Below are 19,570 nucleotides of genomic sequence, written 5' to 3'. Positions count from 1 at the left end.
TTTTTAAGATGCTTATGCTACTTACTCAAGTCACTTCTCTCTTTTTAGTTTATCCTATGGATATAATGTAATACGCAGACTGACGCTTTGCACAACGTATTCATTTAATGTTGTATAGTCATGAGAAGTAGAAATAGCCTGATGTTCACCAACAGTGATATCTGCCATCAATTATAGTATATCCATAAAATATAAAACAGAATGTTTAAGATCAAATGTAAAATGTTTTAATAAAGTATGCCAGTGTTTGGGGAAGGGAAAAAAAGCTTTATATAAAGGCATGCTATATCAAAACCATTGGGCCTAGAAGATACAGTGCTAGAGAGCAGAATGTCTTGTGTGTACATGTCTACTTCTGTTGTGACGTTAAGCCACTACATAATTTTATTAACCAACATGTGGTACATCATTAGTTTCAGATATAGAGTTCAGTTAACCATCAGTTGCATATAACACCCCGTTCTCATTACATCACGTGCCCTCCTTAATGCCCATCACCCAGTTACTCCATCCCCCACCGACCTCCCCTCCAGCAACCGTCAGTTTGTTTCCTAGAGTTGAGTCTCTCATGGTTGGTCTCCCTCTCTGATTTCTTCCCATTTAGTTTTCCCTCCCTTCCCCTATGATCCTCTGCACTGTTTCTTATATTCCACATATGAGTGAAGTTATATAGTAATTGTCTTTCTCTCATTGACTTATTTAGCTCAACATATTACCCTACATTTCAATCCATGTTGATGTAAATGATAAGAGTTCATCCTTTTTGATGGCTGAGTAATAGTCCTGTGTGTGTGTATCTCATATCTTTATCCATTCATCTGTTGATGGACATCTGAGCCACTACATAATTATTCTTAACACAGTTATTTCCCACAGCAGTGCTATGAATTAAGCACCTAATCATCTCCATTTTACAAATGCGGGGATTCAGAGTCCCAAGGTTAAGAGACTTATCCAAAGTCACACAGCCTATTAATAACAGAACCAAGTTTGTCTGATTCCAGAGCCCACACTCCTAGCACTGGGGCTGTTAGATTCTCATATCAACCCCTGCATTTCAGTCTGTTGCATTATTACATGCTGATAAAACATGTGACCTTTTGTGTTTGGCTTATTCCGCTTAGCATAATGTATTGGAGGTTCAACCACATTGTAGCATGTATCAGTGCTTCATTCTTTTTTATGGCTGAATAATATTCTGTACGAATGCACCATGTTTTGTTTATTCATCAGTTGACGGACATTGAGTTGTCTCCACCTTTTGGCTGTTGTGACTAGCGCTGCTATGAACGAGTACTTGTGCTTGCTTGAATACCTGTTTTCACATCTTTGGGGTGTATACCCAGGAGTGGAATTGCTGGCTTATATGGTAATTCTGTGTTTAGCTTTTTGAGGAACCGCCAAACTGCTTTCCACAGTGGCTGCACCATTTTACCCACCAGCAATGTACAAGGATTCCAGTATCTCCATATCCTCACCAACACTTATTATTTTCCATTTCTTTTAATGTTATGGCCATGAAATCTTCTAAAAATACAATTTACTATAATCCATATTATTTATTTTTTTTAAGTTCCCCCTACTTTATCCCACGCCAATTTAAAAAATTTCGTCTGAACTGTGATATATTTTATTGGGAAATTGGTTGAAAGCAGTGATTTTCAAACTATTTGATCTCAGGACTCCTTTATACTTTAATAATTATTGAGAACCCCAAGTTGTTTTTATTTATGTGTGTTACATCTTTGGTGTTTACTATATTAAACAGAAATTAAAAATTAAAAACTGAGAAATTAGTTAAATTATTTAAATATATTCATTCCTTTAAAAATAATAGTAAGTCCCATTACATGTTAACAAAATATTTTTACAAAAAATAACTTATCCCAAACACACACACATGCACACACACACAGAGTAGTGAAATGAATGGCATTGTTTCTCTCTGCACAAATCTCTTTAATGTCTCTGAAATTGAAGACTGTTAGATTCTCATATCAACCCCTGCATTTCAGTCTGTTGCATTATTACGTGTCTCGTATGTAGCCTTTGGAAAACTTCCTTATACACTTAGGGGGGAATGAATGAAAGAAGCAAATAATGTCTTAGATTTATCCTCAGGGACCTAGAAGACCAGAGTTGGAGAACTGTTGACTTTCATATTTGTTGTTTCTGGCAAAAATAGGAGTGTTTAGAAACCTTTGAATGATTTCTTCTTTATACCGTAAGGAAGTAGTGCCGGTTGTTTATGCCCCAAACACAAAATATTCAAGGAAGCTATTATGTGGGTCAAAGATGAACCTTTTTTAAGAATCAAAGATGAAAGAAACTCTCTTTTGCATAATTATTTCACTGATGTTACTATCCTGAAGCAGAATGAACATCTGTATAAATGTCTATTACTTTAAGAAAATATTTCCTTACAACATCCATTCATGATATAAACCCTCAACAAAGTAGGTGTAGAGGCAACATACCTCAGTGTAATAAAGGCCATCTATGAAAAACCCACAGCTCTTATCATCCTCAGTAGGGAAAAACTGAGAGCTTTATGATCAGGAACAAGACAGGGATGTCCACTCTCACCACTTTTATTCAACATAGTACTGGAAGTCCTAGCCACAGCAATCAGACATCAAAAAGAAAAAAAAAAGTCATCCGTATCAGCAAGGAAGAAGTAAAACTTTCAGTATTTACAGATGACATGATACTCTATATAGAAAACCTGAAAGACTCCCTCCACCAGGAAACTGCTAGAAATGCTACATGAATTCAATAAGTTGCAGGATACAAAATCAATGTGCACTAATCTGTTACATTTCTATACACCAATAATGAAGCAGCAGAAAGACACATTAAAGAATCAGTCCCATTTACAGTGGCACCAAAAATAAGATACCTAGGAATAAACCTAACCAAAGAGGTGAATGACCTGTACTTTGAAAACTAGAAAACACTGATGAAAGAAATTAAGGAGGACACAAAGAAATGGAAAGACATTCCATGTTCATGGATTGGAAGAACAAATATTGTTACAATGTCTATACTACCCAAAGCAATCTACACATTTAATGCAATCCCTGTCAAAATACTCAGATCATTTTTGACAGAAATAGACAATCCTAGGGCACCTGGGTGGCTCAGTCTGTTTAGCACCCAGACTCCGTTTCAGCTCAGGTCATGATCTCAGGGTCGTGAAATAGAGCCCCAAGTCAGGCTCCGCACTGAGCAGGGAATCTGCTTGGGATTCTCTCTCCCTCTGCCTCTGTCCCTCCCACCCCAGCTTGCACTCTGTCTCTCTCAAGTAAATAATTTTTTTTTAAATCCTAAAATTTGTGTGGAACCACAAAAGACCCCGAATAGCCAAAGCATTCTTGAAAAAACTGGAGGTATATCACAATTCCAGACTTCAAGTTGTATTTCAAAGCTGTAGTATCCAAAACAGTATGGTACTAGATTAGACACATAGATCAGTGGAACAGAATAGAAAACCCAGAAATAAACCCACAATTACGTGGTCAGTCTTTGACAGAGGAAGAAAGAATATAAAATGGGGAGAAGTTTTTTCAGCAAATGGTGTTGGGAAAACCGGACGGCTATCTGCAAAAGAATGAAACTGGACCACTTTCTAACACCATACATAAAGATCAATTCAAAATGGGTTAAAGACTCAAATATGAGACCTGAAACCATAATCTTAGAAGAGAGCACAGGCAGCAATTTCTCTGATATTGGCCATGGCCAATGGTATGTCTCCTAAGGCAAGGGAAATAAAAGCAAAAAATAAACTATTGGGAACTTCATCAAAATAAAAAGCTTCTGCACAGCAAAGGAGTCAAGAAAACTAAAAGGCAACCTACAGAATGAGAGAAGATATTTGCACGTTATGTATCCAATAAATGGTTGGTATCCAAAATATATAAAGAACTTGTAAAATTCAACGCCCAAGAAACAAATAATCCAATTAAAAACTGGGCAGAAGACATGAATAGACATTTCTCCAAAGAAGACATCCAGAGGCCAACAGGCACATGAAAGGATGCTCAACGTCACTGATCAGGGGCACACAAATCACAACTGCAATGAGAGATCACCGCACACCTGTCTGAATGGCTAAAACAAAAACAAGAAACAACAACTTTTGGTGAGGATGTGGGGGACAAGGAACCCTCTTACACGGTTGGTGGGAATGCAAGCTGGTGCAGCCACTGTGGAAAACAGTATGGGGGTTCCTCAAAAAGTTAAAAATAGAGCTGCCCTGGGGCACCTGGGTGGCTCAGTAGGTTGAGCATCTGACTCTTGGTTTCAGCTCAGGTTATGACCCCCGGGGTGATGCGATCAAGCCCTGCATCGGGCTCCACGCTCAGCACAGAGTCTGCTTCCTCTTCTCCTCCCCCACTCATGCAAGTGCACACTCTCTCTCTCTCAAAATAGATTTTAAAAATCTTTATTTTTTTAAAGATTTTATTTATTTGAGAGAGAGAGAGCATGAGCAGCAGAGGGGCAGAGAGAGGAGCAGACTCCCTGCTGAGCAGGGAGCCCTATGTGGGGCTCGATCCCAGGACCCTGGGATCATGACCTGGCTGAAGGCAGACGCTTAACTGACTGAGCCACCCAGGTGCTCCCCAAAATGTTAAAAAACAAAGCAAAAAACAAAACAAAAAAAACTACTGTATGATCCAGCAATCACACTGCTGGATATTTACTCAAAGAATACCGAAACACTGGGGCGCCTGGGTGGCTCAGTTAGTTAAGTGTCTACCTTTGGCTCAGGTCACGATCTCAGGGGCCCGGGATTGAGCAACGTGTCAGGCTCTCTTCTCACTGGGGAGCCTGTTCTCCCTATCTCTGTCAAATAAATAAATAAAATCTTAAAAAAAAAGAATACAAAAACACTAATTTAAAGGGATACATGCAACCCGATGTTTATAGCAGCATTATTTACAATAGCCAAATTATGGAAACTGCGCAAGTGTCCATCCATAGATGAATGGGTAAAGAAGTTGTGGTATAATATATACAATGGACTATTACTCAGCCATCAAAAAGAATGAAATCTTGCCATTTATAACAACATGGATGGAGCTAGAGAGTATAGTCTAAGTGAAATAAATCAGAGGAAGACAAATACCATATGATTTCACTCATATGTGAAATTTAAGAAGCAAAACATAATGAGCAAAGGGGGGAAAAAAGGGCAAAAGACAAACCAAGAAACAGACTCTTAATTATAAAGGACAGACTGATGGTTACCAGAGGGGAGGTGGGGACATGGTGGGGAAATAGGTGATAGGGACTAAAGAGCACACTTATGACGAGCACTGAGTAATGTATAGAATTGTCGAATCACTATATTGTACCTGAAACTAATACCACATTGTATGTTTACTGGAATGAAAAAAAAAAACCTTAATAAAAAAAGACCAACAAAACATCATTAAAAAAAGGAAGACATTTCTTTTTGCTCAATTGCTTAATATCCCACTCCTTCCATAAATTATTTGGGGCAGCTCTGGGATAAGTAATATAATAGAATTGTGAATATAGACAGGATGAGGAGAAAATGGTTAGAAACTAAGATAAAGCCAGGAATCAAGTTAGCACATAAAATATATTTCATATAGTTCTGTATAGTTTTTAGAAGTGGGGGAAAACTACAGTATTTTCAAATGTTCCATCTTGAAAAAAATTCACTAAAAGGTTTTTCAATTACACCACCCATAGCAGTTTTAAAGTATAGTGTCATTTATGAAAATCATCTTCACCTTTCCAAGGAAAATAATCATGTGTAATGCCAATCTACTTCACTCGTGAGTCGGCTTGCTAACACTTTTAACATCAAGTTTATCAAAGTTTATTAAACATTATTACTTGTATTCATAGAATAGTAATTGTATTTTATAACTTTTAATATGACGTAAGGGAAATAGCATAGCGCTGTGACCCAGGAGACCAGAGATCTAAGTTGGGTTTTGAAGTTGGATTCCTACAAGCCTCACTAGCCAGGTACTTGATGCTTGTGGCGAAGAAGAGTCTGGATTGATGAGCAGACTAACAATTTAACTGGGGAGATGGAAGCTGTATACGGTGTTGGAGTGTTTGTTCGATTGTTTGTAAAAGGTACTTAAATGCTCCTTTCACACTATTGAGTGAGTATTCCAGAATCAGTATACCAGGACTACTCAGATGTATCCAGGGTTACTTACGTGTTCCATTCATCAAAAGTACAGAAAAGGTAATATTTGTGCATTAAATGTTGCCTTAAAAAATAACAAAGTAGGGGCGCCTGGGTGGCACATTGGTTAAGCGTCAGCCTTCGGCTCAGGGCGTGATCCCGGTGTTATGGGATCAAGCCCCACATCAGGCTCCTCTGCTATGAGCCTGCTTCTTCCTCTCCCCCTCCCCCTGCTTGTGTTCCTCTCTCGCTGGCTGTCTCTATCTCTGTCAAATAAATAAATAGGATCTTAAAAAAGAAAATAACAAAGTAATCCTTGAGTGGTGAGCGGGTGGAGGTGGAAATGAAGTAAGAAAGGTGCAGTTTCAAAGCAGGTGATAGGTGCGTGTTCTGTTAACTTCGTGTATACACAGTGAAAGCGCGCCACAGTGTTTTTTGTTGTTTTTGTTTGTTTGTTTTGGGGGCAGCAAAGCCAAGGTTTATTGACCGATACCAGAGTGATAGTACAAAGCTTCCAAGGAGGGAGGGGACCCTAAGGGGTCAGCCCACAATGTTTTTTTAAAGCAATATCCTGGTCTACCATATTAGAAAGGCGTAAGATACTTAGAATTCAGAAATCACCCCGGAAACTAATAATACACTATATGTTAACTAAATTGAATTTAAATTTAAAAAAAATTCAGAAATCAAGAAATAGCCATGTAAGCATATTTATTTAAAAATGTGGAATTAGGGGCGCCTGTGTGGCACAGCGGTTAAGCATCTGCCTTCGGCTCAGGGCGTGATCCCGGCGTTATGGGATCGAGCCCCACATCAGGCTCCTCCGCTAGGAGCCTGCTTCTTCCTCTCCCACTCCCCCTGCTTGTGTTCCCTCTCTCGCTGGCTGTCTCTATCTCTGTCGAATAAATAAAATCTTTAAAAAATAAAATAAATTATAAAATAAAATAAAAATGTGGAATTAATGGGCACCTGGGTGGCTCAGTTGGTGGAGCGCCTGCCTTCGGCTCAGGTCATGATCCCAGGGTCTTGGGATCGAGTCCCGCATTTGGCTCCCTGCTCAGCGGGGAGTCTGCTTCCTTGCTCTCTGCCCCTCCCCCCACTCATGCTGTCGCTCTCTCTTGCTCTCTCGAATAAATAAATAAAATCTTTTTTAAAATGTGGAATTAAATAGGGAAAAAGGTTAAGAGATAGCATAAGTTGTTCCTGGGGGGTCACAACTGTGTGTGGAGAGGGCTGGAGCACAGGATGTCTATTTTGTTTTGTAAGATTTTCGGTGTTTTTTGATTTTTAAACCTTATGCATGTATTACTTTGATAAAACGTTCTATTTTGTGGATTTCTGCATTGTTTTCAAGGAAAACATCGACATGATCCGTGTGAATAATTAGACACAGACCAGTGCTTGGAATATGGAAAAATTCTGTTTACCCATGAGGATTTTGGCAGTATGCCCAATTATTTCCATTGCCAAAGGTGGTGATTTACATTTGAATTCCTACTTCAGATGAGCAGGGCTAAGATGTTTGATTGCACATGGTTTCTTCCTGTCTGCTCTTGCCCTCCTGCAGTTTGTTTTTCACACAATAGTTAAGAGTGATCATAAATAAGCTTATATTACTCTCCTATTTAAAAGCCACTGAGGCGCGCCTGGGTGGCGCAGTTGTTAAGCGTCTGCCTTCGGCTCAGGGCATGATCCCGGTGTTCTGGGATCGAGCCCCACATCAGGCTCCTCTGCTAGGAGCCTGCTTCTTCCTCTCCCACTCCCCCTGCTTGTGTTCCCTCTCTCACTGGCTGTCTCTGTTAAATAAATAAATAAAATATTTTAAAAATAAATAAATAAAATAAAAGCCACTGAATGTCTTCCCATTGCAATTAGAATAAAATTCAGACTCTTTATCATGGCCTACAAAAGGCCATAAATGCTATAAATGATTGGGTGCCTCATTCTCTTGCCACTCTTCCCTCATCACTGTGTCAGCCTTGTTGGCCTTCTTGCCCACTCATTGCTCATTCCTGCCTCAAGGCCTTTGTACTTGCCATTCCTGAAGAGATTGACTGCTTTTCATCATTCAGGATTTAATTCAAAATATAGTTCCTGAAAAAGGCCATCTCTGACCATCTAGCTAGAGGAGCTCCCTCCACCGCTTCTCTTTCTAGAGCAATGGTAGCGTGTGATCCTCAGACCAGAAACATGAGCTGGAAGCATTTTGTTTTGTTTTGTTTGGAAATGCAGAATCTTTCGGCCTACCCCAGACCTGCTAAAGGAAAACCTGGATTTTCATGACACCCCAAGATGATTGTGTTAATTTTTAACTTTTCGGCAGCTCTGGTCTAGAATGACTCCCCCGGCACTTTTCCTGCATATCTGTTAATAGTTTCATCCATTTCTGAAGGTAACTTGTCATTTGTTTACATGTTCAACTGCTTCTTCTCCCTAAACGGAGTAAGAGCTCCATGAGGACACCAGCTGTTCTGACTTGTTCGCTCCCGTATTCCAGCACTTGGCCGTTATCTGCACCTAGAACGTGCACCATAAGTATTTTGTGTTAAAGAATGCGCAAGTACGGTGGCGATGAGTCTGTGTTCCTCAGAGTGTATGACTGTACAATAAAAATCTTCAGGACTCTCACTCGCTTGTAAAATCGGGGTTACTCTTCCCTCCCAATATCATTATGTAGAGGTTTCACTCTTTCTTAAACTCGTGTGACAAAGAAAGAATCACTTATATATCCTTGTTTTTAGGTAGTCTGTTTTCCAAACCAAAGTTTAGGTTTCACTGAGTGCTTCGCTACGGACTTGAAACCATGACTGGTGTTTTCCTTCTTATTTTTGAAAAGCCCATTCTCATTCAGAGTTAAAGTTATCTTCCAAGGTTTTCATCCAAAGTAAATGTTAGTTTGATATTTGAGTCAAATTTTATTAAATCAGAAATAATCTTTTTTAAAAACAGGAAAATAAGATTTTGAAAATGTTAAAGTGCAAAATTGAAGTTAAATTGCAAATAAATACTGATGAAGCAAATTGTATATCCGTTTTTTACTCTTGAGGGTATGATTCTAGGAAGGACCTGTAGTTTCTGATATTGTTCTGTGTTTAAAAGTATGTTCCTAAGATATGTTCCCTATGGCGTATCCTGGTGAAATTTGTCAGGAAGCAACATTTCAGTCCACATACTTGGTGATTTTATTTATTTGTGTATTTATTTACTTATTTGTGTGTGAGAGAGAGAGCGCGTGCGCAGGGGGAAGGACAGAGGGAGAAGCAGAGAAGCCCAAGCAGACCCTGTGCTGAGTGGGGAGCCGGACACAGGGCTTAATCCCACGACCCACGAGATCGTGACCTGAGCCAAAACCAAGAGTCGTATGCTCAAGCGACTGAGCCACCCAGGTGCCCCTCACTCCACATACTTTGAATGAAGAAATAAGGCAGCTTAAGTCAGTGGCTTTCAGCTGGGGAAGATTTTGCACACCCACCCCTGGGGACCTTTGGCAATGGCTGGAGACATTTTCACTTGTCACAACTGGTGGGGGACTACTACTCGCATTTAGTGGGTACTGCTAACACCCTGTAACGCACTGAACAGCCCCAACTGCAAAGAATTCTTCAGCCCAAAATGTCATTGGTGCTGCTGAGAAGCCTGGCTTAAATTGAGAGAGCCCTTCTTCTGCAAAGACTGATGCCGTCAGGAAAAGAATACTTTAATCCTACCTTTTGGATAAGAGATACAGATACAGGCAACTTCGAGATTCAGATGGGTATATTGGCATGGCATTCTCAGACAATTTTACATTTTTAACAATAGGAAGACTCAAAATAGGGTTACTGGTTTTCCTTATTTTACAGATGGGGTCGAGGATTTGGTCTATTGGGTTCCATTTTTGGAAAAGATGGTGTATTAAACCAGCCAAACAGTGTCTTTGGACTTATATTTTATATACTGCAGTTATTACTTGGTAAGTATTTATACAGCAATACAAAAATAAGTTTGTTTTGTTATATTCCTTTTAGTACTTTGTGTCTTTGCCCTGAAATGTCTTTATATTAAATAAAAGGATGTTAATGATAGAAGCACTAGTTCGTAGCACACTTTTCTGTTGTGAAAATTTGGTTCACTGAGATGTTGATGTTATCTGTTGGATTTAACCAGGAACAGCAGCCTCCCATAGCGTCCAGAAGAACCAGTCCTGTTCAGGGAACTTAGGATTCCAAACAGTCTTCCCCAGAAACCTTCTTCCTTATTAGTTTCTTCACTGCGTGGTTACTTAAGCATATTATGCCCTGAGAGAACATTAACAGTAGGCAGTGCACGTAGTACCATCACCTTTCCACACCCGCTGTGTCCATTGTCTTCTGCTCTCTTCACTTAACTTGATGTGAACTCTTCCATGTTGTTTCCTCTCTTCGGTGTTTTGTTACTGTTGATATCAATGTGTCAAGTTTTTTGTGTTCTAAATAACACTGCAGTGATCGACTTTATTCGAAGTGCCCCTCACACACACCTCCCTCTTTGAATTAGTTCTGCAAAATAAATTTCTGAACACTGGGAGAATGAGCCAAAACACACAGATTTTTTTAAGGGACTTTAATACGTATTACCAAACTACTTTTCCCCCAGTTGTCCGGCTTCCCCAAAGCTTCATCCATCTTCATTTTTTGAAAGTGTTTTCTGTAAAATTTCTAATTTAATAGTTTACAAATCCCCATCATTTTAATTTTCTTGCATGGTCTCTTTCGTTATTGGGGTCCTGATAATAGTCCATTTTCATATTTGTCACATTTTACCCATTCTTTATCCTTTTTTATGTAGTTTGGTGAATTTCGATTGTACAGAAGTTTTTTATACTTTTTGAGTTGAATCCAGCCATTTTTGACCTTTGGTTTCCATTGTTAACATTTGACCCCGTTACCTGCCAGCTGTTCTGTGCTTTTCTACCTAGCTGAATTTGGTTTGTTTTGAGGCAAATTATGAATCTAAATTTTTCTTCCTATCAGGTTTGCCCAGTTCCATATCCTGTAGAAATACAAAAATACGCACAAGGATATTCATAGCAGTATAGTTTAAAATAGCAAAAAATTGGAAGTAGCTTAGCAAAACGTAATGGTTGACTAAATTAGGTTACATCCATACTAGAAAATACTATGTAGCCATTAGAGGAAAAAGCAGGTCTTACGTGAATATTCTGGAAAGGTCAAGACATAGTTTGGAGAAAAGCGAATTGTAGTATAATAGGTGTAAGAGAAGTATATGTTTATATATATGGATAGAAATGCATAGAAAAGGGTCCGGTGGTTGGGGGCCAGGGGTGAGACTTTTATTTTTTATTCCATTTATTTGTTCTGTTTGGATTTCTAAAGAAGAATATAACGTATAAGCCGAAATTAAAATAGCCTAAGAAACGCTTTTGACTATGTTAATTTTTGGAGATAGAGATGGAACAAATTTCCATTTATAATATTTAATTTGTGAATTTCCTTATATATATATTATTTTTTTTAAAAGATTTTTTTTTTTTTTAAAGATTTTATTTATTTATTCGACAGAGATAGAGACAGCCAGAGAGAGAGGGAACACAAGCACAGGGAGTGGGGGAGGAAGAAGCAGGCTCATAGAAAAGGAGCCTGATGTGGGGCTCGATCCCACAACGCTGGGACCACGCCCTGAGCCGAAGGCAGACGCTTAACCACTGTGCCACCCGCGCCCCTATATATTATCTTTTTAATCGTGTGTATCATATGTGTTTTTGTCTGCTCACATTCTCTGTGTTCACATGAAGCATTTTAATGTCAGGAGGCACATTGAAGGCACACATGAACTCATCGAACACAGTTTTCCAGAGCACATCATCTTCACTCCTTTCTAAGTTGTTTGAGACACAGCATTTTTAATTTGATTTTTCCATAGGTAATATTTTAACGAGTTCCCAAAGTAAAAAAAAATATAAAATGCTGTCCGGCGAAAAGCCTGCCCCCGACCTTTGCCACCCTCCACCCGCTTCTTACTGCCCTTCATCCCCAGCTGGTCGCCACGTGTTGTTGCTGTATTTTCTTCAGGCATATGTACAGGGAAACCCAAACCTAGCCTCTTTGTCGTCTCCTTTTAAAAATATACAGGCAGATGCCGTGCATACTGTTTTACATACTTTTTTTCTTGTTTGCTCACCTAATTCATCGTGATATTTCCCTAGCAGTCCAGTAAGCATCTTCACTCTTCTTCACAGCTGCAAAACGTGCCACTGCTTGATCGAACCATCATTTATTTAGAGTCACAGCACCTGGTAAATTCCACGGGGAATTGTATCCCAAGCCACCAGCTACATTACATCGGGACAGGTTGGGTCCAGTAGTATTTAACTAATAGCCGGTATTTATGGAGAATTCGAAGTGCTTTATACCTGTTAGCTCATTCATTCATTCATTCATTCATTCATTCAGCTCTAGGCCCAGCGTGGGGCTTGAACTCACGGCCCTGAGATCAAGAGTCACAAGTTCTACTGGCTGAGACAGCCAGGCGCCCCACCTATTAGCTCTTTTAATTCACACATCAGTATTAGGAGGTAAAGATATTATTATCTCAAGTTAAGGAAAAGACTGGCATGGAGAAAGTAAATAACTTGTCCATATCATTTTGAAACTAACTCTCTTAGTAAAATTAACGTGGCAGTGTTCATTTTTGAAGGTTTAGATATTTAGTAAAGGGCCAGATCGAAAACCGTTTAGGCTTTGCTGGCTATTGAGCTACTCAGCTCTGCCACAGATGTTCCGTCCGCGTGAGCGCGGCTGGGTCCAGTCAGTCTTTATGTACGAGAGCAGGTGGCCGATGGGATCTGCCAGCCGCCGGCGTAGGGAATCCAACAGTATGTTAGTCTTGAAGAGCCTTGAGAGGTCATGCTCTAGAATGGTCGGTCCTGGGGGCAAGTAGCCCACAAGCAAGCTTCTTGTCGACTGGCATTGGGGATTTCAGCTCCTTAATTAACCTCTTCAAACCTCCTACCACCAATTATTTTTTCCTGCTTCTGTTCTCTTTGTCCATTAGTCATTGGGAGGGAGGGTGTTTTAATATGCTCTGCTGTCTCCTTTGTCCTTGAGAATAAACACACACGTTCTCACGACTGTTGGCTACAGGAAATTACAAAACAATGCATGTAAGATGTCAGATAGCATCAGAGAGCCCTGGTTTAGCGCACAGAACTGCCTTTTTTCTTGATCTGGTTTGACCCACATGTGGCCAACTGGCCAAGCGTGGTTTCTTTTACCTTCCAGGGTGAGCCCTTTCTGAAATGTTTATTACAAGTGTTCTCCTTCTTCAGCAGCATATTGGTACAATCATCTTTGTATGATTTTTGAAAATTTTGACCTAAACATGGGAAGGCACATTTTACTGCCCACAAATGGGCAGCCTGCAGTGAGAAGGCCGGGGGAGAGAAGGTTGCGATCCTCACGTCCCTTTATCCGCTAGTAGCGACGAGGCTGTCGATTTTCCACGTGAGCCTCACGCAGAAGGTGATCAGAAGACTGCCTGTTTTCTTTGTGTGACTTAACTAAGGCTAGTTGATGGCCTAAGTAATATTGCATCCGGCATACTGACAAATCAAAAACACTGCAGCTATCAGGCTGGTATTCCGTGTGCAAAGTCAACCTGCACAATCTTAACAAAACAGACCAGTAGTTTCTGTTCCCGGATTTCGTGGCCTGTCTCGATAACGTCAGTACTCCCAACACAGCAGCAGATCACAGAATGCTAGCTCACTCAGGGGCTTCTCTCCGTCATCAGGGCCTGGCTGAGCCGCGTGTCTCTCTCTCTCTCTCTTGCAGGCATGACAGCAAGCGCTGTTGCAGCTTTAATGCTCATGACGTCGTCCATCGTGTCTGCGGTAGGGTCTCTGTACCTGGCCTACATTCTGTACTTTGTGCTGAAGGAGTTTTGCATCATCTGCGTCATCACATACGTGCTGAACTTCGTTCTTCTTATTATCAACTACAAACGACTAGTTTACTTGAATGAGGCCTGGAAACGGCAGCTGCAGCCTAAGCAGGACTGACAGCCGGACGGACTCTGAACTGACAGTCGGAAGTCCCCTTTTCCATTAAGTTTATTTTGCAGCGGTTTTTTGGTTTTGGTTTTTTTTTGTGTTTTTTTTTTTTAATTCTTCACAACAGACACTTTCCCTAAGAATCTTAAACTGATTTTTTAAAATCCTGTAAATTAGAAGGGGCCCTAGCTATTTTGTGTGTCAATCTTCATTTTCAACATGGATACAAAAAAAAAAAGAAGAAGGAGGATATGCCGAGCCAATCAAAGACAAGCTTTAACTTTACTTTGAAGATGTTTCTGGAATAATAAAATGTAGCCCTAGCCCCCTGCCCTTGATTGTAAAGTGAGCAACCATTGCTAGTAATTCTCTAATGTGTATAAATTCAATTTCAGGTATAACAAATGTGATCATGACATGAAAATATTTTAGAATAGATCCTGTATTAAATATTGCCATGTTTACAATATGTAATATGTTTTTAGCCGATGGATTTAAACATGTAGATTCAACTAGAATCCATTTATGTGATATTTGTAAATAAAGGTAGAAATATCGGATCCATCCCCTGCAGAACGTACTGTACAGTTGAAGTGTAGCGATGAAGAATTGTCAGCCCAACGTTGACTGAAGAAATAGTGAAAATAGTAAGTCCATACAGAGCATGTTGTGAGAAGTACTGACAGCTGTGGGTCCAGCACTGACGGCAAAAATAATAGGGTAGCTGGTTCCCTTTCATCTCCTTCCTCGGAAAGGAAGAAACTAAATTTGGACATTCAAGTCAAGCTTGTGTCTAGTCATAAAACTGGATCAATTAATTATAACCTTGAAAATGAGTCACGTGACCAGACCTTCACGTCCAAGGCCTTCAGGACACTAAAGATGGGGAAATGGCTTAGATTTCTTTGAGAAAAGCTGGAAACATTAATATGGCACTTTTAGGTAAAGTCTCTTACAGTAGCTGAATTTTCATGCAGATATTTTTCCTTAACATTGGTGCCAGGCGACCAAACAGTATTAGGACCTTGAAGTAACCAGTATAAGCCCAGTTGCTCCAGAGTAGGGTTGCTCTTGGGTAGCTCCGTAGTATTTCCTGTTTCATTCTGCACTAATTGGATGTCTCGCTTGATTGTTTTAGAGGCAATATTAGATTTGTCAGTTTTCGGGCCGACATGCTGCTCAGTTTGCTCAGTCGGGAGTAGTGCAGGTAGAAATATCTGAAGGTGAAGTACACTCATGGGGTCACTGCGCTTTCTAGAAACTACGCAAATGCCTAGGTTTTAAAGGTGACGTGAATAAACCCCAATGAAATTGTGACAGTATGTTTCTATGGTTAACACCTTCTATCAGAATGTTAAAAGTGCCTTCTGTCTTAAACCTCAAACCAAATATTTTGTGTTGAACTTGGGCAGAAGTGTCCTTCCTTCCTCTTACCATGACATAGCAAACCTGCATTATTCTCTAGAAAGGTTCTGTATGATCATTTTATTCCTTTGATGGAGAAGTAGTAGCAATGTTTTTGCTTCTGATTAGATTAATCATTATGTTATAAATAGACTGGTAACTTTGGAGTGCTTTCACAAGCCTTCTTTTGGAAGGGAGGGGACGGGCCCTGCTCTGTAAACCATAACGCGTAGAGTCAGCAACTTGCAGCAGCATCCGACTAACTGTCCTAATTGATGCAATGTATTTTTCTGGCCCAAGGCAGGTGGTAACATCTGAACTGTAACGAACTTTCCACCAGTTTTCACCAGTTTTGTAAAAGCTGAATTCGGATTTCCAGGCTTATGTTCTCCCATGAATGTGAATATTCCGATGCCTGTTTTATTATGTATGTATTGTTCTTGTCTCTGTAGTTAATGAACTCGGGAAAGCATTGGATTGGATGTCTGGTGTGTACGGAGCAACAAGTCCTAACGTTGAAGAGCTTGTCCAGTGAGGGCATCTGGTAGCAGGTGCTTCTAGTCCTGCCGAGCGGCTTGTGGAAATGGTTCACAGTGAAGACTTCTGTGGTATATATAACACTGCTTGTGCTAAATAAGTTCCTCGTGTCCCAGTTTAAAATGGTTTTTCATCATATTTTGTATCAATCAGCAGAGTATGGTTAAAGCTTGTCTAGATGTTGCGTTCTTGCAAATGTCTTCAACTTTTAATATGATAAAACGTAAAAAAAAATGTTCAGCCAGACCCTTCCAGGTTTTCCGTTGCTCTCCTAATAAGCCTTGGGGATAACACCACTGTTTCATTTGTGCAGAAACTTTTGCCACGTTCCTGTGACCCCAGTAGAATTAATACCTTTTTTTCTCACTGAGCGATGAAGGTGTGGTGCCTGAAGTAACAGCATCGTGATGCCAGTATCTCAGTAAACAGCAGGACCCCGGTGGAAGAATGTAGGCTCATCCTCTCTTCCACCCTGAGAAGGAGAAGACACCGTGCTATAAAATTTGAGGACTGTTATGACTATTTTAGACTCGATATTTAAAACCCTGCAACATTACCAGCCATCAACACTGAAGAATAAAATGGGGGGGGGAGAGGGTAGGGATTGGATTTCTGGATTTTGCTGTAATTCCATGCTTCTTGGTTTGGGGAATGAGTCGTAACAAGTGAAGCCCCTTATTTACTTGGTAGCCATATCGTTTGAAAAAAATAAGAGAAGTGTGGTTAGATGACAAATTCTAGGGAATCTAGGTGGTTTGGAGGATTTCGTTCAGTTTTTCATTGCAGCTAGGTGCTTTCCACGAAGGTAAACTGGTGAAATAACTCAGGTTTAACTAGCTGTGTGCCAGGAATTCCTTCTACTTGATGTATGTCACCTCTCTTTAAATCTGTTACTTTTAAAGATGTTGAAAGCGTTGACTATTTTCATACAGAGACAAAGATCTGTCGTTTGGTACAAGAGATCTTTGGACCCTACTTGGTAGGATATAGGACCAAGACTCCAGTGAAATTATAACTATTTGTTGGCTTTAGTTTGCTTGTATTTCATTTATAAGATTATCAGCAAAAGTGCAGAGTTCTCTTCAGCGACTGCTTCGTAACAGATTGGACCCACCGCTCGACATGAGTGGAAGCTGGCAAATCTTGTCTTGAAAATTCGTAGTAGACAAATGCCAACAAGAAATCCACCATCATTTTTGGTAACCTCTTTGGGAAGGAATACCTAACATGCAACCTTTGTCCGTATGTATTTCCCCCACACACACACGCAAGCATCGGTGGAACATTTCTATTCAGACATTTTAGGCAGCACTTATGATTTCTGATCCGTGAGAACTCTCCCCTTCGATAAAACAGAAGGGACAGAAGTGGGAATCCAGGCGACTTGGTCAAATTTTTTTTTTTTTAAACAAATGAGCCCAGAAAAGGTGAAATGTTTTGTCATAAAACTGTATTAAGCATGGCCTAAGTATTAGGTGTATGATCTGTATAGTATGTTCCATCAAAAATATTTATTACTAGCGCTTTAAGCTCCAGAGCAAACATTCATTTAAAGTGGAGTTCACTGGGCGGACTTCCCCCTTTAATATAGATAGAAATATTCTTTATCAGAGATTTAGGACAGTTTTGCTAACTGGTAAAAACAAATGTAAATATGTAAGAATGTTTATTTGTTGCACATAACTTTTTTGGTATAAAATAAATGTAGCCGTTACCGTGGAAGCTGTGCTGCCATTCTTTTTTTTTTTTTTTTTTTTTAATTTTTTTTTTTTTTTTTGANGAGAGACAGCCAGCGAGAGAGGGAACACAAGCAGGGGGAGTGGGAGAGGAAGAAGCAGGCTTCCAGCAGAGGAGCCCGATGTGGGACTCGATCCCGGAACGCCAGGATCACGCCCTGAGCCGAAGGCAGACGCTTAACGACTGTGCCACCCAGGCGCCCCTGTGCTGCCATTCTTACGCGGAAGTGTTACGGTTAAAACAAGGAGCTGGAACCGATCCAGTCTCCCCATCAACCACCCTTGAGGCTGACACTGTAACTTCTACAGGTGTACTGAGTTGATTCTTTTTCCCTTCACTTATTTGTAATTTGTAGAAGACACATTCTTAGAGATTCTAGTTCCTGGAATTGGCACGGGCTTGTTATGTGTGTGGTTGTCAAGAATTAATGAGAAAGTCGTTCCTGCTCCGAGGTGTGTAGGCACCCAGAACGAGCTCTCACCCACAGCTTTACGTTAGCTCCCCCTGAAGGCTCCACTCGGTCTCCTCAAAAGGTAACATCTGCCAGGAAGATGAATCTGTTTAAAATACAGTTCGGCCAGATTTTATTGAATACAACAAATGTATTCTATGCTAGAACTTCAGACTTAGGAAATGGAACTTAGCCCTAACTTGTAAAACGTGTGTCTGTTATGTTTTTTTTAATGTTTCAAGTAGAGAATTATATCTCATTCCTGGACATTAAATGTAACACGAAACTTGATGCCTTCAAGGAACTTAAGTTCAGGGGTCACAAGAAACATGGAACCCCTAGAATCCCTAACTCAATATCTGAACCAACTACACTCACATTTCTTTAAAGTGGTCTAAAGATGACCACTAAAAGGAGGTTAAATCATCTTTACTGTTCCTTTCCTGAAGCTTGGAAAGGAAGGATAAAAATGGGTACGTGTTGAGACGTGAGGTATCAACCACATGTGAAGTGAGTTGAGTTCTGTATTAAGAAACATTGGTTCATGGTCTTCCATTTGACTGGACACCAACAGGAGTCTTCTTCCATAGGAGTGAGCTTTCAACCAGGATTGACACTGAAATCTCAGGACTAGTGTTACCTTACTCGGCTTCACGGAGCCTGTGGAAGAGGAGGAGGAGGAATGATTCCATAAGGAAGACCGAAGACCATCCCCCAGGAACAGGGCACAAAGGCCTGGAGTATTTGTCCGTAGGCCCAGCCTGTTTCAAAAGGTCCCGTCACGTTCAATGGAGTTAGATGTGATGGGACAGTGGGCCTTCAATGCCCATCTGTCCACTTCTGTCAAGACGAGATGACGGCTGAGGCTGGACTCATGTCCTAGAAGAACCGGTAACCTCTGAGCTCCCTTCTGATTCCGATATTCTTCAACTCTTACCTTTCTTATGCTTCTTTGTCAGCTTAACTTGGTGGAAATTGGTCCAGAGACCTTGCTTATTATTCCAGGACTCCCACTTTCTGTAACCTCGGTGGGACTTGAGCTCACGTGTGACGCTGAAGGGCAGTTGTCTCCTTTGTGCGGCCGCTCTGCTGCACCAGGGCCGCGGGCTGGGCCTGTGGAAGCGGAGTCTGAACAGCCCCTCTGACTCGTGTGAGTGGAAGCACGGGTTTCTCGAGACGCTGTAAAGTGTGTGAAAACAGCCTGACACATAAAAAGAATTTCAGATGCTTTCCAGCA

At 40.5% G+C, this 19,570-nt stretch overlaps 1 protein-coding gene across 1 annotated transcript in view; it reads left to right on the top strand.

Moving 5' to 3' along the window:
- Window positions 1-17,867, top strand: part of VKORC1L1 (vitamin K epoxide reductase complex subunit 1 like 1) — a 32,392-nt gene extending 14,525 nt beyond the window's left edge. Inside the window, exons 2-3 of the mRNA XM_034669545.1 lie at window positions 9,992-10,127; window positions 13,987-17,867. Of these exons, the coding sequence (XP_034525436.1) occupies window positions 9,992-10,127; window positions 13,987-14,213 (363 nt within the window). The 3' untranslated portion in view covers window positions 14,214-17,867. The remainder of the gene's footprint in view (window positions 1-9,991; window positions 10,128-13,986) is intronic.
- The last annotated feature ends 1,703 nt before the right edge of the window (window positions 17,868-19,570 follow it).

This window comes from Ailuropoda melanoleuca, chromosome 10, assembly GCF_002007445.2.
Source record: "Ailuropoda melanoleuca isolate Jingjing chromosome 10, ASM200744v2, whole genome shotgun sequence".
Lineage (NCBI taxonomy): Eukaryota > Metazoa > Chordata > Mammalia > Carnivora > Ursidae > Ailuropoda > Ailuropoda melanoleuca.
Note: the sequence above shows the minus strand (reverse complement) of the source record. Positions and strands in the feature narration are given on the sequence as shown.